General features: G+C 34.7%; 2 protein-coding genes across 2 annotated transcripts; one reads left to right on the top strand and one right to left on the bottom strand.

Moving 5' to 3' along the window:
* The first annotated feature begins 234 nt into the window (after window positions 1–234).
* LOC129290669 (probable pectin methyltransferase QUA3) lies at window positions 235–8,105 on the top strand. The gene is made up of 8 exons (XM_054927530.1): window positions 235–993; window positions 1,425–1,628; window positions 1,749–1,959; window positions 2,048–2,309; window positions 2,521–2,895; window positions 6,951–7,046; window positions 7,534–7,774; window positions 7,895–8,105. The coding sequence occupies exons 1-7, from the start codon at window positions 574–576 to the stop codon at window positions 7,739–7,741; spliced, it is 1,776 nt and encodes a 591-aa protein (XP_054783505.1). The 5' UTR covers window positions 235–573; the 3' UTR covers window positions 7,742–7,774; window positions 7,895–8,105.
* A 5,231-nt stretch (window positions 8,106–13,336) lies between these two features.
* On the bottom strand, window positions 13,337–20,949 carry LOC129291023 (UTP:RNA uridylyltransferase 1). Its single transcript, XM_054928113.1, has 6 exons — window positions 19,556–20,949; window positions 18,790–19,158; window positions 16,855–17,078; window positions 16,623–16,686; window positions 14,567–14,763; window positions 13,337–13,768 (listed from the first exon to the last, which is right to left on the bottom strand). Exons 1-6 carry the CDS (start codon window positions 20,813–20,815, stop codon window positions 13,552–13,554), a joined length of 2,331 nt encoding a protein of 776 aa, XP_054784088.1. The 5' UTR covers window positions 20,816–20,949; the 3' UTR covers window positions 13,337–13,551.
* Window positions 20,950–21,214: the final 265 nt, after the last annotated feature.

The raw sequence follows: 21,214 nt of genomic DNA, 5'->3' as shown, positions 1-21,214 counted from the left end.
TGAGGCCCTTACATTAAAAATCAATTTCAAAATCATCCCACAGCATTTATTGGTTGCAAGGTTATGTTATTTACTTATTAAAAGATTTTAAAAAAAAAAGAAAATAAAGACTGGTGCCAGAACATTTAAAATGCAGCATATAGATGGGACTTGTTCATAAAAAAAAAAAATGTATATATATATATATATGGGTTTAACGCCTTATTAGTCAAGGAAAACTTGACTAGCTCCATCGAATAATCTGTCTAGGGATTGATGCCTTCGATTTAAAACTTCTATATCAAATTGAAAATTGAGGTGGATGATGCACATTAATTAAACTATTAGTTTTCCTTCAAAGATCTATCTATTGCCGCATTACAAATTACGAACAAAATCTGACTATCCGCGTACCTGTGGAATCTCAGATCCTTCGTCCTGCATCTAACGCGACTCCACACTTCTGAAACCAGCCTACGCCATTGATATAACCTCCAAGCAATTTCTTCTGAATTTGTATAAACTCCCCGATCCTTCAATTCAAACTTCCCTTAACCCATATGCGCGTTTGATCAGATCCAATCACTCCTCCTGATGGGCCAATCGAATTTGCCTCCCAAGCGTAACTCACGTCAATGGCGGCTCTTGGACGTAGTAACAGCGGCGTTCTTTGTGTTCATATTCTTGTTCTTTGTCCTCGTCTTCACACCTCTTGGGGATTCGCTCGCCGCCTCCGGTCGCCAGACGCTTTTTTTATCTAACTCTAATCGAGGGCAGCGCCACCGTCTCATTATGGCCATCGAAGCTGGGGAGCAGCGAACCATCGAGGCTTGCCCTCTGGATGCACTGGACCACATGCCGTGTGAGGACCCGAGATTGAACAGTCACCTAAGTAGAGAAATGAATTACTACAGAGAGAGGCATTGCCCGCGACCACAGGTTACGCCGCTTTGCCTGATTCCCCCGCCTGAAGGCTACAGGGTTCCAGTGCAGTGGCCGGAGAGCTTGCACAAGGTATAAGTACTACACTGCTTGCATCCGGTTAAAATGCTGAAATGTCAAATAAAACAAGACGTGGGTGTGTGAAAATCTAAATAATTACAAAATACAAGTAAAACAAGAAACGCGCGCGCGCATGTGAGCACTACGTTGGTTTGAATACTACCAAGTAAATTCTGTTACATCAGCAAAATTTTTCACTTGCTATATAGATATTTGTGGTCTCTTGAGAGTTTTTAAACGTGATGAATTTAAATTCCGTTTTTTTACACACGTTTCTCTAGCTTGAAAATTAAGAGGAAGAAAAAGGTAGATTACATTACATTCCCCCCTTTTTCTTCACCTTTTGTCTTTTATATCCAACGGGGACTTAATATCAATAAGATATCTTGTATGTTTCTTAATTAGTAATTCACTGATTTAAAACCATTTCTACATTTGTGCAGATATGGCATAGCAATATGCCACATGATAAGATTGCAGATAGAAAAGGTCACCAGGGATGGATGAAACGTGAAGGCCAACACTTTATTTTCCCTGGTGGTGGTACAATGTTTCCAGATGGAGCTGCTCAGTATATTGAAAAACTTGGTCAGTACATCCCAATAAAAAGTCACATTCTGAGGACTGCTCTTGATATGGGGTGTGGGGTAGGAGCTCTTCTCCTATTTCCTTCTGAATTTTCACAAGAACTTGTTATTGTTTTTTTATTCCTTTGGCCAAAAGAACTTATTATTGTTTAACATGTAAGTATATCTATCATTTTATAGGTTGCTAGTTTTGGAGGATATTTACTAGCTCAAGACATTTTAACTATGTCCTTTGCTCCAAGAGATTCACATAAATCACAAATACAGTTTGCTCTTGAAAGAGGAATACCGGCAATGGTTGCCATGCTTGGCACTCGCAGGCTTCCATTTCCTGCATTTGGATTTGACTTGGTGCATTGTTCTCGTTGTTTAATTCCCTTTACAGCCTACAGTAATCTCTTCATTCTGGCTTACCTTTTTATATCTTATAATCTGCTAGACAATAGCCTCTTCTCTAATGCGGAATATCTGCCCTGCAGATGCAACTTATTTTATTGAAGTGGATAGATTACTTCGCCCTAGTGGATACTTAGTCATATCTGGTCCCCCAGTGCAGTGGCCTAAACAAGATAAAGAATGGTCAGATCTCCAGGCCATAGCCAGAGCTTTGTGTTATGAGCTCATAGCTGTAGATGGTAACACAGTGATCTGGAAAAAGCCAGTAGGAAATTCATGCATGCCCAACCAAAATGAATTTGGCCTTGAGTTATGTGATGACTCCGATGACCCAAGTTCTGCTTGGTAATTTGCATCAGACTTAATAGTTTGAGTTATTCTTCCTCTTATTTTTTATTCTCTTTTGTCATTTTTCTTGTTAGTGATCTTCTGTATTAGGTGGACTATTTTAAATTTGATTCACCCTATCATAATGTTAGCACTTGGGTTAACTTTATTTTGTTAAAAGATTACTTATAATAGTTATTTGGGATTTCAAAATTGATTTATTTCACAGGTACTTCAAGCTGAAAAAATGTGTCAGCAATACAGATTCTGTCAAAGGAGACTATGCTGTTGGGAGAATTCACAAGTGGCCGGCAAGGCTCACTGCAGCACCTCCAAGAGCCACAATCATGAAAAACAGTGCTGATGTGTTTGAGGCTGATTCCAGGAGGTGGGTGAGGAGGGTTGCTTACTATAAGAATTCTCTAAACCTAAAGTTAGGTACTCCAGCTGTTCGCAATGTCATGGACATGAATGCATTCTTTGGAGGTTTTGCAGCAGCACTTGTATCTGATCCGGTGTGGGTAATGAATGTTGTTCCACCTCGCAAACCATACACTCTTGATCTTATATTTGATAGAGGCTTTATTGGAGTTTATCATGATTGGTGAGTTCTAGCTGAAAGATTTATGCATCGGTTATTGAAGAATTTCAGAGTTTAGAAATGATTGAATCACAAACAAATAGGAGTTGGATTAGAGTGCTAGGGTGCAAAATCCAAAATCCCAAAGAAATAGCTAATATGAATTTTAAATAAAAAATATATTGAAAAAAATGAGGTCACAATAAAAAGGCCTGACAACCTAAAACAAATGAAACTTATAGTTATCTTATTGTAATAGAATAATATGATGGTACAAAGCTCAATACATTGCCTTCTACAATAAAAAAACTAATATTAAAAAGATTCTGAATGATAATAAAAATGAAAATGTTGTTAAATGTCACGCCCAATAATGCACAATCTTTTCACATCTTCGAAAAGAAAAGACTGACATTCTCCAACGATTATGAAAATGATATGATTCATGATTTAAGCATATAAATTTATGCAATCCAAGCTGACATGGCAAAATCAAGTGATTTTTTAATTCAAAAGTTGCATACAAATATCGGGTATACTTGAAGTTGTGAAGTCAAATACATTACAACTTGATGTAACTTGACTGTGAAGAATATAGTTGCAGAACTCTCTTTTTTAAGTCGAAACCTATAATGACACATGAGAAGTTGATTATGCATTAATTATTTTTTCAGAGAATGAGTTGTTGTAGTTGTGTTGTATTACTGTTGACTGTTGTATAGATTTTATATTTCTTGGTATTTTCACTGCAATACTGACCTTGATCGGGGATCAAGGATTAGGCTTTCTGATCTCCACTATGCATCTTAATTTGACTACTTTCTTAAATTTATATCTTACACTATATTTTCACTCCAGTTTTCCATTTGTCTGCTATCAGTTGTTGGGCCTGTGCTTTTCCTGGCAGTTGCTCTATTGTTTTTAGTCTAGTACTTTACTACATATATCTAGTTGAATTTGAACTCATCAGGAGTATTAGTTGTAGCTTTGACTCACTGAAAGAATTTAAACTCGTGTCAGCTTGTTTTGATGATAAAGATTTTAAGGTAAAATACAGGTTACCACCATGTAGTTTTGTCCATTTGTAATTGGTTTCTTGGATTTGAGAAATAGTTGTTAAAGGTCTGTGATCTAAGGTTCTGTTTGGGTAGGTGTTTGAAGGGCTATAGAACGCTTGTATGGAGCCTCCTGCAATTCAAAGTAAATTGTTTTCTTAAGGCTGCTAGGCTTGAAAATAGGCGTGGATGCTTCAATTTTGGCTTTCAACCCTCCCAAAAAAATAACCGATGGTTAATCCTTCAGAAAGATTAATCTACATGAGCAATTCTTCAAACCTTTCTTGCCATGACAGATGCGAGTGTTGATGAATGCGGGGCCAATTTGAAAACAAAACAGAGGGGGGGTGCCAAAATCTATTTTAAAATTTTGTACAGGTAAAAAACTTTTTCCCCCAGAGGCTCATTCTCATTGAAGTGTTCCCCCCCCCCCAGCCCGCAATTGGCCCCTCTGGATCCATCCCTGCAATCTCTTGATACTCTATCATTGTTCCCTCTTGCTTCGAGTTCTTGAGTTCAGTTGTCGGATCAGTTCTCAAGATTTCACTGAAACTGACTCCGAGGTTGTCAAGATACTGTAGCCATCTATTATCTCCTATCTCTATTTTCTTCATAATGGCCTAACGCCCCTGCTTTTCCCTCCACATCCTCTTTATCCAACAGGGTTTGATCAACATAGAAAAACTTTCTGCATCTAAAGTGCCACCAGGTGAAGTCTGTCCCATCAAGTTTGTGAAACTCCATGAAACTTGGTTAAGAATACTTAGCTCCCCGCCATTTCATGGAGCATTCCAGACCATGGACATGGTCCACTTATTTGTCTGTCATTGCTGCCTCTGTTGATCCAGCCTAATTGGTATTGTCATTTGCAGTTATTGACAACTGCAAGAACTTGGATGTCAAATCTGAAAGAATGCTTTTCTTTCGGACAAGGAACCCTTAATTTTCAAAGTATCAGCCTGTTGCATCCCTTGCTCTAGTTCTGTGCTTATCATAGGCACGAGTCTCCTTAGCCATCACCCCTACATCAAGTCGTCCCATAATCTCCAACTGTTCAAACCGCGTGACTCCTTCTAAGAGAATCCCTTCCAATGGAACTAATAGAATTCTTAACAGCTATATCAGTTGTCCTAGCACGCATCTGCTAGCTGTCAATCCAATTACTCTCATATCTTATGTCTTCATTGCATAGGGAATCAGGGATTTTGTTTGAAAATTGGGATTTTATGGCACAATTTGGGGTGATTTTTATTGTTTTAGGAAATCAGGGATTTCAATTGGGCAAGGGAGGGGTTTTGTTTTTTCATACATAGGACATGAGGGATTTCTTAAGGAAATTGAGAATGTAGGGAGAAAGAAGGAATTAGTACAAGGTGGGAAGGTACTGATGATAGCAACCACAATATACCAATTTTCAAATTTTAAACTGTAGGGTAGTTGATTGCAAATAGATCAAACAATAGGGCGATAAAATATGTTTTGCCCGCTGGATATATCTTTACCCTGTGCGATGAATCAGATAAGTAATAACCTAAAACTTTTGAACATTGTACTAATTTCTAACATTTAAACTCATTTGAAATGTGTAGAAAAATATTGAAGTAATTTAAAAAAAAAAAGGTCAGACAGAGCCTAATGAAATGTGTGAAGAAAGATTGAAAGAATAAAAAAAGGGAGAATGACAATTAAGGACCTGCTAAGAACATTAATCCCAATTATGGACCGTGAAATTTTAAAATTCCAGTTGAGGATCATGGTCCTTAATTGTGATAAAAAAATGTAGTTTATGAGGTGGAATTCATTATTGCCACTTGAGAATTCACTAACCTAACTTGAGAAAATTTGTAACGTATATTGTGAAAACATGAAACCACACTTGGAAATGGAATGTTTAACAAAAAGCGTCACTTGAAAATTTACTAACTTGACTTGAAAAAATTTCTAATGTATATTGTGAAAACATGAAACTCCACTTGAGAATTGATTGTTTAATAAAAAATACCAATTTGGACAAGTTGCTTTTTATTAATGATTCTCAAGTGGGGTTTCATTTTTTCACAATATACGTTAGAAATTTTGTCAAGTTAGTTAGTGAATTTCTAAATGGCATTTTTTGTTAAATATTTCATTTCCAAGTGGGGTTTCATGTTTTCACAATATACATTAGTAATTTTCTCAAGTTGGGTTAGTGAATTTTCAAATCGCGTTAGTGAATCCCATTTCACAAATTACATTTTTTTATCACAATTAAGGACCATGGTCTTTAACTGGGATTTCAAGATTTTACGGTCCGTAATTAGGTTAATGTTCTTAACAGGTTCTCAATTGTCATTCTCCCATAAAAAAATGCATGGAGTCTTAGAGGAGTATCATTATAGCTCAAGTAATGCGACTCTGTAGATTTTACATTTTGTATTGATTTTAAAAGTTAAGACTTTCAATAAAATATGATATGATTGAAAATTTAATTAACAGAATCAAATGGTAGGTATTCAATTCAGGTTTCTTACATAGTGAAACCAATTCAATACAATCTAACGTCAAGTCATGTTGAGTTGAGCCTTTATTTAATCCAACCTGGTGAGCCTGTCAAATAGCGTGATTCTATTGCGAGAATACTATTTTTCTTGTATAAAATACTCAGTCTGATATGATTGTCATTTTCACTATTATTTCTTTTATGTAAATAGATAACCAATTCTGCTAATTTGTTGATGAATTCCAACATTCTATAACCAATTTTGCTAATTAGTTGATGAATTCCGACATTCTCTTTTTTCCTAGAAAAGAATAACATGGGAGTGAGTATTGTGATTTTATCCAGTCCTCTGCATCGAGAGAGTCAAAATTTCCTAGATATCTTGATTAAATCAAAGGCAGACTACTTAGCCTCTAACCTGCTTTTAACTTTTAGCTAGGATCTTGGTTCTAATCTTTTAACTGAGTTTAAGTGCATTCAACACATGTTACAATTGCGATAGAAGATTTTTTGTGGATCTCTCATTTGTAAGGATACTGTTCCAGGTGTGAACCTTTCTCAACATATCCTCGTTCGTATGACCTGATCCATGTGGCAAGCATTGAGTCACTTATAAAAGATCCAGCTTCTGGCAATAACAGGTGCCGACTTGCATTTTTCTATGGTAACATGCTAAATTAGAGCCCTACATATATACCCTTGCATGTTGAGAGAGCTAGAGGTTGCTTTTTGGAACCATTTAGCTATAGAAGGAACAACTTAATTTGATTTTCATCTGTTTGTATTAGGCTTATTGTTTGCCAATTTCTTTATCTCTTTTCGCCTATTGAATTTGAAGGTTTTGTTTCATTTCAAAATGTAAGCTTTTAAATCTAAAAAATGACGGTCTCCTTTGGCCAATTGGTCTATTTCACTTGAAGTAGTTTGCATTATAGAGCTGGTGTCGTTAAAATGATTATTGCATGCTTATTGGTCTATCTGAAGGATTTAAGTAACTTAGCGACTTATTATTTGAGAGTTCTGAGCCATCTAGGTAGCCACTGTCCTGTAGTGTGATTTCATGTGCAATCCAAAGTTGTTTCTGAGCAGCTTGAACATGACTGAAATTATTGAATGACTTCATTGCAGGTGTAGTATTGTTGACTTGCTGGTGGAAATAGACCGGATGCTGCGGCCGGAAGGAACCGTGGTGGTGAGGGACAGGCCAGATGTCATCACGAAAGTTGCCCATGTTGCCAATGCAGTACGTTGGAAGCCTGCGATTCACGATCAAGAACCTGAATCACATGGTGGAGAAAAAATTGTAGTCGCGACAAAGAGATTGTGGACACTTTGAACCTCATCCCGCTGACACGACTCTACAAATGAGGTTAACTTTTCTTCCTGTTTCTTCTTTTTTATGGCGGAAGACTTGAAAGAAAGAATATAATCTCAATGCATTAAGATATGAGGCTTTCTTTCTTGATCCAATATTTTTTTTTTTTGTTAGATTGAAGGAAGTGAAGAGAAGACCTTGAGCAGATTTTTTTTTGTAGGAAAGGCGGTAAGCCATGCTAGTCTTATTCATTGATCAATTGTAATTCTGTCGATTTATTTATTAAAAAAGGATCCTCATTGATTGTTGTTGATTACAAGTTTGGTTCTCGTAATTTTTGGGATGTTCTCGGTGCAATTAGTCAGTGATTAGAATTTGGCTTGAATTGACGGATTTTGGTGCAGCTCCGGGCTCCGTGTTTTATTGGCACCTCCCACCCCTCTCCCCTTGTGCTGGTGGATTTGGGACCTCCCATGTTGTTACATTTTTGTTGTTTTTTTTTTTCATCACTTACAGACGTCATTTTACTAGAAATAATCTCATCAAGTATAATTGAGCACTAACTAAAGACATCTCTTTTAATAACCCGCATAATATTAACCCGTCCGAACTCAACCTTCCTATTGGCGGCTTCCTCTTCAAATATGTAAAAGCTCACTTGGAAGTGAAATCAAACCTTCCTATTATTACTTCCTCGTCCCTTCCCTCTTGCCAAGTTCCTCTCACTACTCCCTTGGCCCCGTCCTCGTCACTTGCTAATATTCCTCTTTCTCCCAATTGTGTGAACAACCATATTTTCTATTACCAACATTGACTGATGAGACTGCCCCTTCCCTCCTAATAATACATTTCAATTATGTTAAATTATGCATAACTTTCTTAAACTTTGAATCATATACAAATAATCTCCTTAACCTTTAAAATTTAACAATAAACTTCTTTGAGTTTTCAAGTTTATGTAAATAATTTCTAACCATTAATTATATGCCCTTTTAAACTTTATTTTTGCATACATTTAAATCTCAAATTTTGATTGATATACAGATAGCTCCCTAAAATTTAAATTATATGTAGATAATTAATGTATAAAATTAATCATATAGAGTTATTTGCATAAATATAAGAGTTGAAGGAGGTTTATTATAAAATTTTAAAAGTTAAAGAGGTCATGTGTACATAGTTTAAAATTTAAAAAAATAATGTATAATTTAGCCTTTCAATTATTGATATATAGAAAATCACAATCAAAGATTACTGGAAACAATTAATTGTGCTGCAAGGCCAAATGATTTTGATATTATGATATTATCTTGCAAGACCAAAGGATTTAAATTGAATCAAAATTTGTTGTAAAAAGACAAAATTAAACACACACTCACACTCTCTCTCTCTCTTATAACAACTCCCCATTCAGGAAAAAAAGGTCCCATTTTTTATTTTAACAACAATCATTTTTTATTAATAACTCTAAAAAAATTAATTTAGTAATAGAGAGGAACAAATGTTGTGATTTGATAAATAAATTTTCATTCAAAAAAAAAAAGTCCTATTTTTATTTTAACAACAATCAATTATCTTATCAATAACTTCAAAAAAATTAACTTAATGGTGGGGAGGAACAAGTATTGCAATTTGGTAAACAAGTTTCCATTTGAAAAAAAAAGCAAGTCCCATTTTTATTTTAACAACAATCAATTTTCTTGTTAACAACTTCAAAAAATTAATTGATATGGAGAGGAGCAAGTGCTGTGATTTGGCGAACAAGTCCTCATTCAATACAAAGTAAGTTCCATTTTCATTCTAACAACAATCAATTCTTTAATTAACAAATAAAAAATATTAACTTGGTAGAGATGAGTTTTTGTAATCTAGTGAATAAGTCTTCATTTGAAAAAAATGAGGCTCATTTTTATTTTAACAACAATCAATTCTCCCATCACAACAGATATACATTAGGATAGTTTTATCTTTTCACAACAAATCTTAATTACATTTAAATCCTTTGATCTTGTAGAGTAATATCATAATTACAATTAATTATCATAATTGTGAGTTTTCCTATATTTAATTGTAGTCGTTACTCTTGTGTAATTTGTATTTTACTTTTCAAATTAAATATTTTTTTATATAATATTTTTATTTTATTGAGTTAAAATATACTCCCTCTGTTTAAAAATATAAGATATTTTTAGTCTTTTGAGGTGTACGCATTACCTTTTTTTTCTTCAAAAGTGCCCTTATTGATAATAATTTTATATTTATTATAGGGTGTTTAATAGGGATAAATATGAAAAGATAGGGTTAGTTTGAAATTAGGTAACTACTTTATTAGGGGTGAGGTTTGGTTAAAAATATCTTATATTTTTGAACAGAAGGAATATTAAATTATCATTTAACCCTTAACTCTTAAATCAATATTTTATCTAATAAAGCTTTGATATAAACCAGTAGAATACAGTAACATTTTTAGTTTTGCCAAAATTATAGGGAATAATTTTTTTTTATAAAAGCTAAATTTTGGTCCAATCTTTGAAATTAGTAAATTTATAAAATACTTAATTTTATTACCTAAAATTATGTTAGGAAATTTGAAACTGGTTATTTGCCCTCGATCTAATTGTATGCCTTCTACCCCCAATTTAATGAATTTTAAATAATTATGCAATATTTAAATGGATTTCTTACAAAAAAATACTTAAATTAATAGACATAGACCATATTAATATTCATGAAATTTAAAGTAAAATAAATATAATTTATATTGAACAATTAATTCTCCTCATATTAAGTACCTAATCATTAAGTTTTTTTCTTACATATTTGTTTGAATACTGTCTTAGCCTATTTATGCATTTCAACTTTAAAATATTAAAAAATAAATAAGTTTATGTATCTAAAAAATGATAAGAAAAAGGTTTAAAAATATATGCATTGTTATTATTTTCTTACAACCTAAATAATTTTTACACGATACTTATGTTAAAGAAATGTTATTTAATTCTAAATCTGTTATTTAACAATCAATTACTAGTTGGGTAGATAAAATAGAATTTTGAAAATAGAAAAGGAGGTTTCGATTATGTAACTTTTGATTTCAAGATTTGTGTAGGTTTTAAAAAATAGAAGGTTTATGTAATCAAGATAAAATAAAACTATGTCAATGTTTTTTTACTCTAAAACTAATATTTACTCTAGTGTTTTATATTTATTTTTTATTTTCATTTTTTAAGAGTCTGATTAAACCTCACCCATACATGCAAGCACAAGATTATTACAGCTTCAGAACATTTGTCTTCATCAGCTTCTGCGAGTTCAGCTCCTTGGATCTTGTTAGTGGAAGACAATAATGAATTCCATGTTACAGGGACAGGTGTCAAGTTGCATAGGCATTGTAATGTGCTTACTGTCCGAACAAGAGACGCCTTGAATCTTTGGACGATGCAGATTTCATCTCTCCTGAGCGATCTAAATCAGATCAAGCATCCAATTTTTCTTTTTTTATCATTTTGATCAATCATTTCCGATTGTAATTGAATAGGTGTTACCTCTTCACACTGATGGGGCTAATAATTGAACAGCTGGTATTTCTGTATTCAATTCATCAAGACAAGTAACACCCTCAATTGAGATGCATACTTCATCGAATACGTCAGCTACTGTTTCCGCAGCTGGTTTAACTTCAACTTTCACTAGAGCTTCTTTTACCACTTCATTTGCTGCTTCTCTTCATTGTTACTCTGCGAACTACATCTACATATCGCGTTATGTTTCATTCATGGAGCAGCCGTTGGTCCAGAATGGGTTTGTTCTAGAATCTACACATCATCGTGCAACCTCTCCTGCATCTATCTTGTCGCAAAACAACTTTTCTTTGACTAAGCTCGGGTTCGTTTCAACCATTTTGTCTGCTTCGCATCATCTCAAACGCAAATATACCCTGCTTTTCGAATCAGAAACAGAGTGCGTTTTCTCATCTGGGTTTGGCGGAGTTTCAGCTGAAAAACTCCGTCTTCCTGCATGATCCTTCATGCATTGCAGCCTCATGAAGGTCCATCATCCAGTGCTGCAGCTTTTGGGTTTATGTGCTTTGTCTCTATTGATACTGGTGTCTCAGTCAGCGTTCTGGTCTTTTGATTTCTGTTTGTTTGTTCACTACTATTAGGCAAAAGTTTGTCTGGTTTTGGGTCCTTTCTTGCGCTGTTATAGTTCAAGCAGATAAGTTTTTCTTAATTCCAGAGCATGTCCATCTTTGGATTTACAAATCCTACGGAATGTTCCTCTTAGCTGCATGTTCCAAAATATGCCAATGGGACCCCTTTATGTTTACTGCTGGTTTCGCGTCGTACTTTGTTTCTGACTTTTGTTTTTTTTAACCCGTTGGGTTTTGCTGTGTCGTCAGTTTTGGGCTTTTAGTTTGTTGCTCTAAAGGCCCTTTAGGTTGTGCCTTGTTGATAACATTTGCCTTCATTTAAAAAACAAAAAACGAATGAAGAAACCGAGGGATAGTTTGGACCCACGAAAGCCGAAGTTTGAAGTACTCGTCGCCAATATACCTCTTTCAATGAGGATTGTGATTAGACCTAATCCCCCTTGATTTGACAGGTTTAGTTTTATTTTAACCAAAACATGATAGGCGTGTGAATTTTCTATGTAACTGTGTTGTTATTTAAATTAAATTTTGTTTTTTCAGGTTTAGTTATGCTATATTTTGAGAAATTGATGTTGGATATAAGAATTTGTTTTCAAAAATTTTAATCAGTCATACAAGAAAGAGATAAGGAAACATAAAATTCTTTAAATTTGTTTTAATTATTGATTTGATTACTAAAGTTTAATTTTGCTTGACATGGTCCTTTAAATTTGTCTTAATTATGAATGTAGTCCTTATTAGTTTTGTAATTTTTTTGTATCCTTGTTTACAATTTTATATCCTTTTCTATTTGGTAATTTTTGATAAATTAATAACCTAAATTAACTTTCCTAAATGATAGGAAACATTGCACTGAAGGGGAATAATATATTAAAAATGAGTTGAATTTAAAATTTCAGTCTCTTTCAAATTTATAATTTAAAAATAAAAATACCCTTTCAACTCAATTTATTTTCATAACTTTTCTATGAACTTGTTATCTTAATTTTAAAAGAGTTGTTGTAAATTCTATACAGTGAAATTAACAAAATTAAAACATTTTGTCAATATTATGTTGCCTATTTAAAGACATGTCAAATAATAATTTATTAAAATTTAAATTACAACTCGTGAATTCTTAAAAAATAAATGATCATTATCCAAATACCAATTTATTAATTTTTAACATATAAATATTAAAATTTGCAAGTAAATAAGATTTTAAAAATAATTAAATTTTTTATTTGTAACCCGTTATAGTCCTAAACTTCATAACTCAAACTTACTTTTTTTTTTTCGTTTTGGTCCATAAAAAATTTATGTACAGTACGTGATATGATACATTTTTAATGATTACTCAATGATAATTACTTTATTATATTTTTTATATGAAAAAATTGAAATATGTTTTTATTTCATTTCATTCTACCTACCAAACAGCCCCTTATCATTGCTAAAGGAGCTAAAACTCCCCAAACGTGCTCAAATGATCGAGAAACTTTCTGCATAACACTGATTGTTGCCGTTTGAATTTAAAAGCAAGATGGCTGAAAGCTGTTTACAATAGGGGAAAATTTTCAAAGGCCAAATAGATACACATATAGACATGCCCAAGATTTACCATGGAGAAAGAAAGGATTTACACCCTCAGCATCCGTTATCTCACCTACAATTTATATCCAAAAAAAACTAACTCCTCTTTCTACCTGGGACTTGGGACATAGGGCTCGAAGAGTTTAACACATGGATTTGAATCATACTGAAGAATATTGGCGGCACGTTCAAACTCTTCTCTGATAACCTTGATGCTGGATTTGTCTACCACTCGACCCAGATCATGAGATAATTCAAACGGATCCTCTATGCATATTAGATGCCGATCATTACCAATCCTCCTTGTCCAATCTTTGTCTCGCTTACTAAGGCCAAAAATTAAATACAACACCACAGTAAGTTTGATATAAAGTCTTCCCCAACCCAAATTTTGATTTTTGAACAATTAATGACTTTTCACAACATGATTTGTGACAAGAAAACATTTACATATCCTAACAAAAGCCAGATGGATACGATCATATGCAAGAGAATGGCGTAAACCTTCAAAGTCACACCAAAATTGTACTGGGAAGCCAGGGGTCAACATTTCTACCCCCATCTAAAAACAAAAAAACAAAAAACAAAAAAGAACCCGCAAAATTAAATAGGAAAAATTTATATACTCAATCTTATAAATTTAATATGTTTCTTTCCATTCCAATCAAATCAAGACATCTGAATTTGTTATTTATTACATAATAAATTCTTGTTATTAATATTATCAATACTTTAAAATCTACTCATTCTAATTTGATTAGACAAAAGTATATCAAGCATATAAAGTTAAGTATTCTAGCTTTCTCCAATTACATAAAAGCTAGTGCTGAGGAAAGCAATATTTAAATATTTAAAACTGCATGAATATTAGTCAACAAACAATTACCATGCTAATGTAAAAATAAAAAGGAGAACTACAATCAAGTCCCAAGTAAGTGATTAATTATTTCCTCAGTCCCATTAGCAAGTCAAACTTCAATATTTATAAGTCAAATTTCATAATTTATAAGCGACTGGCACCTATGGATAATTAATTTTCTTATCTAGGACCTATATGTAATTCTCTTAAAACAAACCATCCAACAACCAACCAACAAAAACACAACACCCCACTGTGCTCTTACCTGATTACGTTTCCTGTACGTACAGATATAACAGAGTCCGCATAATCATGGCAGTATGCCCAGTAAAAGAAAAATCCCCACACAAGTTGAGCAATCGTTTCCTTGTTGTGACGTCCAAAATCACGTAGTTTTTCAACTTCATCAAAGTAACCGCATTTAACATCATCCACAGTCACAGAATATGTGGTCTCCATCTCCTAAATGGAAGATAGCAAATTAAAAAAATGCTCCAATGAATTACAAAAATAGCTACAAGAGGCACAAAGCATATGCAACTGATATGGATAGCGTGTTTCATAGTGAAGAGTGGAAGAGACGATCTGTTTAAAAACTGCAAGTACATTAGTCAACAAACTATTGCCATGTTAATGTAAAAATAAAAAGGAGAATTACAATCAAGTCCCAAATAAAGTAATCAATTATTTCCTCAGTCCCATTAGCAAGTAAAACTTCAATATTTATAAGTCAAATTTCATAATTTAGAAGCGACTGGCACCTATAGATAATTAATTTTCTTATCTAGGACCTATATGTAATTCTCTTAAAACAAAACCAAACGGCTCAGTGCAGACTGCAGACTTCATTTTGCTAACAATCTAGTTGAGTTCGGGCCAAAAAAAAAAAAAACAATCTAGTTGGCAATATGATCCTTACCGGTAGACAGAAAGATCCATCTGGCAATTTACTATATACAAAAAATTTTCAACTACTCCCTATCTCAAACTTAAAAGCAGATTTGGCCTCTGACATTTATTCACCACGCACTTTCCTCAAGGAAGTTCAAACCAATGCGACACTATTCCAACTTGCACATGTATTTCTAAATTATTATTCAATAGCTCACTCTCATCAATATCCAAACAGATATGGTATTAAATGTTTATTCATATTTGACATTTCATATATATGGGCCCAAGTATCTTGCTCCTGAAGCCATCTCTGGACTATTGAATTGACACTGAACTAAAAGGAAATCTTTATTTGGATGTTTTCATCCCCTAAACGTTCAATCCAACAGTCCAAGCAATGCCACCTACGATGTCGTACATGCAAAACTGGAAGTACAAGGTGCCCCATAGACTTGGCTAAGAATACAATATCATGTTTGATGCTTCAGTATCATCAACTAACAATCCAGGAATACTTACAGCTGGATAGCCACTAAGGAACATCTGCTTTATTATTAGCAGTTTATCACGTGTGAAAAATATTTAGGGCTTGCTTGATTTTGTTCCCATTTTTTATTTTTTAAAACTACTCTGTAAACTTTTAAAATTGTTTTTCAAAACAAAACAGAAAGAAAAAACCGTTTGATTAAACAAAAAGAAATCAAACAGGCCCTTAGTCTCCAAAAAAATGATTTATTTGAATTAAATTCAGAACACAGTAAAAAGAAAAACATTTAAGGGATTCAGAATAAGTGATAATGGGGGAAAACTTTTGAAGTACTTAATGTACATTACTTTAATAAAACTAAAAGGAAAAAACCATCATTTTTTGAAACATGATTTATTTCAATATTTTTACTAGAACATGTCAACTATGACGTCCATCAATTTTAAATTGCTCTAAGTCAGAGGACATCACATTCCCCAAAATAACATGTCTGAAGTGACAATGAGAAATCATGATATAATGTTCTTTGATTATGGCATGCTACCCGGTATTTTCTTCCATTTAAAGAAATCAAAGAACAGCTTAAGAGAATGGTAAGGGAAAAAAAAAATTGACTTATGTGATGTAATACTATGTACCGTCAAATTAGATCATAATTCCTGCGAACAAAAAGTCTCTGTTATTCCACAAATCACTACATAAGCACTCAATTCCACATGATAACATCAACACCAATAAAGCCTGTGAATAAATGACAATATCTAAACCATGGTGGGTACTCCTAATATGGTAGACCCACGACTTTGATAAACTTAAAAAGCCTTCATGGTGTGTAATCCTAATATGTAAGCAGCACTAACAAAAGACTATTTTATTAAGGCTAGACCCTTACAAATCTGGTGTATGGCAACAGAAGTTAAAAAAAAAAAAAGGAACATACCTGTAAGCAGGGAAGGATAGCAGGTCTCCTCATTTGTAAAAAATGAATGCACATTAAAACATATCTGAAAATTTCCAAAAGTTTGCATCACTTTGTATGCACTTAATTTATTAAATTATATCATTAACCAACTTCCTCTCAATATTTGCAAAGCAACTTAAACTAAATTAAATAAAGGTCAAGTAGAAAATGCTGGAGCTTAGTGCTGGAATAGTATAAAAAAACTACTAACGCATAGCTGGATAAGGTCCCTTGGTAAGTTTCGTTAACTCCTCTTGACTTGGCCCAATGTTTGATGATAAAAGCCAACTGACGTAGCCTTGCATCTATTTGTGCATAATCCTGAAGAAGCTTTGTATTCACAACAGCCAGGAGATTGTTAACACATATGTCACAGGAGATTCCTGTCGCAGGGTCCATGAGCTTAACTATAGGAACCCTGGCACGCGTCAAAGCCTGTTTATTTTATGAAAGAAAAGAATCAATTTCAATTAAAGGGAAATATGCAACCGCAGGCAGCTTCCCTGAAGGAAAGGACCCATACAGAAGAACATTGAATCATATGATAGAAGAAGTATGATCTTACATTTAAATGGACAATTTTGTCTAAACATCAAATGTTCAACAACTAAAGCTATCCATAATATATATAGAAATGCTAGTCACACATCATAAATCAATTACAAGTATTCCCCGAGGGCAAATCTATTAATAACGAAAGTACCAGAAATTGGTAGGTAAGTTGATTTGTTTATCTCACTCTAGACCTGACATATCATATGCAATAGGAGTTGTAAGCCAATTTGCTAACAACCCTCAAAAGAAGCACATGTAAACTGTATATCAAATCCTTAGGTACCTCAAGACAACACCAGGCAAGGGCCTATTTTTCTCTAAGGGGAATCACAAGAAGGTGGAAATATACACAGATGTAAACAAGGTGATACCAAGCAAAGAAAACCAGACGGGTGTAGAAATATATATATATAAATGCTGATCGGGCACAGCCAATTGATGATAGATGCTCAACCATAAGATACTGTGCTTATGTCTGGGGTAATCTTGTAAAATGGAGGAGCAAGAAGTAGCCATTCGTGTCTAGAAGCTCTGCAAAAGCTGAATACAAAGCATTGGCACTTGGAATCTATGAAGGAATGTGGATTAAGTGCCTGTTCAAAGAACCTAGGTTAGAATTGGATGCTCCAATCAAGATGGGGTGTGATAGCATGGTTACACTCAAGATTGCCAATAATCCAGATCAGCATGATCGCACCAAGCATGTTGAAATTGACAGACATTTTACTAAAGAAAGGATCGAAGCCAAGGTGATAGACTTGTCGTACGTCCCATATGGGAAGAAAGCTGCTGATATGATGACTAATCCTCTTATCAGAGGTAAGTTTGATGATTTTATAAGCAAGCTGGGAATGGTCAATATCTATTCACCAGTTTGAGGAGGAGTGTCGGAAGTGGGTTTAGGTTTGCTAGGCCCATCTAGTTTCTCTATATATGACTGTATCATAATATTCTGTAATTACTTAACAGATTGCAGAGTATTTCCTTTAATTTTGTTTTTTACTCTGTCAATCATTGAGAGAGGATTTCGAGGGATTATATTCTCTCCTCAGCCCTGCATGTATTGATTTATTCAAAGAAATAATATACAAACAAATTAGCACTGAAAATTCTCAAAATGAAAAACCAGGCTACCCAAAATTAACAAAGATCATTTAAAACAAATGTACAAATGAAGTATAAACTATGCTGAATGTTCAGCACACCTCGATGTCCAGTTATATAAGCATGTAGCATTTTCCCACCTTGACATCACGAGAATAACCTATAAAAAGACTACACAGATGTTGAATGAAATTAACTTAAATATACTAGTTGAGTAGTTGGCTAAGCATGTCAACCAATGTGATTAAACAAACTTGAATGTCTCAGAAAGGACAAAATGACCGCATGTGTGCATATCTTCAAAAATGTAAGACTTAATTTTTAACATCTAAGACAAAAGTCAAATCCATTGAATTACCATATGCAAATTTCCAAGTAAGCATGTGCGCAGGTGCATATCCTAAGATAATGCACAATTTTTGACTCTTTCTTGAACTATATCTTTATAAACTCCAGACTCAGAATAAATGTATTCAAGTCTTCTCACCTGCACATTCTGTAGATTATCTGATTTTAAAATATCAGCCAACTTCAATAAAATCTCAGATTTGTCCATGTCTGTTTCCTCAATGGCAAGGCAAACATCAACGTCACTTTTACAAACACCAAATGAATTAGCACATGATCCATAGAGATAAAGCTGAGCTTTTGGCCATTCCTTACAAACTAGTTTCTCCAGTAAAGCTAGTAATTGTTTCTGCTTGGCCTTTTCTTCTTCAGGAGGTATTAACGAATCATAAAGTGCAAGGAGGGGAGCATTGAGATTATTTATGTCACTTCGGCACGTCATCAGTCTTTTATACATTCTCACCCGCTGGCTTAGGAGCTTTTGTCCCCTTGAGTCCGATCTGACATCCTGATGATAAAAGATGTGGATTATGATAATAATACTTTAACATTTCATTGCAATCATATCAGTAATAGTTATCATCCACATACTTGAACATACTACTCAATTTACATTAATATTAATGATACTAACCTACATCATATTGACCTCGTGCAAACCAACAGGTGCCTAACTAGGAAGGTCAGCAATCTAAGATTTTATATGTCCATAAATATTTCCATAAAGATGTTTGAAATAAGAAATAATAGATTCTCAAAGTCTTTACCTAAGATCCCATCCACAATTCTGTTCTTTAGAATCATGACAGTTCATAATCTATAAACCATATCCATAACTACTACCAAAAAATGCAAAAGCAAACACATTGATGTAAAGCAAAATCAACAGAAATTAAAGTACCAACCTTTTCACGAGTGCGGCGCTGCCTTGAGACTGAGGTATTCTTGTCTTCAGATTCACCCTCATTCAACAAGGATTCAACCAATTGCTCACCGAAACCACTGCCAGAGTCAGTAATATCCTCCTTGGACACACCCACTCCATGATATTTATCTCCAACCCTATCTAAGACAATTTTACTCTGGAAATTGTTTCTAACCTCTTCAATGTCCGATCCTGAGACTGAATGAAGGTTGCTGCCGGAGGGTGGCCCCGGCCGATCTAGCTGTTCAGGAAGGCCCACTTCACTAGATTTATTGCCTCGGCTGTTACTTCTTTCTGATAACAGTTTTCCCACTCGTTCCTTCTCAGCGGTCACATTCTCGTATTCCCCACCCAATGAACCAGAATTAGCAGCCTCCCAACCGTCATGAATATCTGAACCCCTTCTTCTAGACCCAGAGACCCAATAGCCTCTTCCTTTGGGCTTGTTTGAAAAACCTGATGGCGACTGCCTTGTTTCAGGCCTGTAGTTTCCACCTTGATAGTTATTTCCCCGGCCACACCCTCTTCGGTCCAGGTCACGGCCATCATGATGTGGATTCCCAACCACATTCACACTTGAATTCGTATTAGAAGTCGCCTTGGGATCCAAATGGAAATTTCTATCTAACCCATTATAGCTTCTGCTCAATCCCGCTTCCCGCCCAGTGCCAACATTGAACACCAAATTGAGCAAAGAATCCCCATCGGACGATACTTCCCTACCCAAAACATCACTTGGTAACGAACCAAACTTCAGCTTATGTTCCTGCTGCTTCTGCTGCTGAACAAAAGCATCAATCCGATTACCTGCAGAAGGATCAACTGGAAACCCTAATCTTATTAGATCATCGCCATGGGTGACTCCAATGTTCCCCACAGGAATTGGATCCCCAGGGAAGTGATCCACGGGGAGCCGAGGAGGAGGGAACAGGTTGTGGGGCAACCCGAAGAAATTTGGCGGGTAATGAGGAGAGATTGTGTGAGGCCAAGACGGAAGATGATGTTGGGGATCACGCCCGTTACTCGGCCACGGTGGCATGATGGGGATCGTAGGTCCTATGGCTGCCACGGCGGGATCAAGCGTCAGTGATTGTTGCTGGTGCTCGAGTGACGGCGGTGGCGCCGTCAGTGGTGGTTGCAGTGGAGGTTGCGGGTGATTGGGGGACCTCTGGAGAAGAGAGAGAAGAAACTCTCCGCCATTGTCTGCCGGCGGCAGCGGTGCGTCTCCACCGCCGGTCATCCCAAATGATGTACTGGAAGTTTCACTAAGCTAGTGAAAGAAGCACCCGAAGAAAACATGGTGTTATCTTTTACGAGTGTTTCACTGGGGGAAAAAAATCCTGCGTGCCAATTTTCTTGTTTTTTGGGCCAACATTTGTGTATCGTGTCTAATCACCATGTTTCTACATACATAAGCTCATTAGCCCCCGGCAATTGACCCAATTCTAGTCTTAAGTCAGGTTTGAATAGCACTTTTAAACTTTAAATACGTGAAATTTATAAAAAGTGAAAAATCATACTTTTTGCAAAAGTACGTCTAAAAACTGAAAAATAAATTGACACATATTTTCTTTATTAAAAAATATAGAACATTTTTTATAAGGTTAAATTTTAAAAAATATAAAATATTTTTAATTTA

The sequence above is a fragment of the Prosopis cineraria genome, unplaced genomic scaffold (assembly GCF_029017545.1).
Source record: "Prosopis cineraria cultivar Desert tree isolate PC_DT_omini unplaced genomic scaffold, ASM2901754v1 PC13, whole genome shotgun sequence".
NCBI classification, from domain to species: domain Eukaryota; kingdom Viridiplantae; phylum Streptophyta; class Magnoliopsida; order Fabales; family Fabaceae; genus Prosopis; species Prosopis cineraria.
The sequence above is the reverse complement of the archived record's forward strand: the minus strand, read 5'-3'. Positions and strand labels throughout refer to the sequence as shown.

Coding starts and splice junctions, on each gene's coding strand:
- LOC129290669 (XM_054927530.1), top strand. CDS start 574: ATGGGCCAATCGAATTTGCCTCCCAAGCGTAACTCACGTCAATGGCGG. Junction 1,629..1,748: donor CTCTTGATATGGGGTGTGGG/GTAGGAGCTCTT, acceptor ATCATTTTATAG/GTTGCTAGTTTTGGAGGATA. Junction 2,896..6,950: donor ATTGGAGTTTATCATGATTG/GTGAGTTCTAGC, acceptor ATACTGTTCCAG/GTGTGAACCTTTCTCAACAT.
- LOC129291023 (XM_054928113.1), bottom strand. CDS start 20,815: ATGACCGGCGGTGGAGACGCACCGCTGCCGCCGGCAGACAATGGCGGA. Junction 17,079..18,789: donor ATAATCTACAGAATGTGCAG/GTGAGAAGACTT, acceptor TAAAATAAACAG/GCTTTGACGCGTGCCAGGGT. Junction 16,687..16,854: donor GGGACCTTATCCAGCTATGC/GTTAGTAGTTTT, acceptor GGAAATTTTCAG/ATATGTTTTAATGTGCATTC.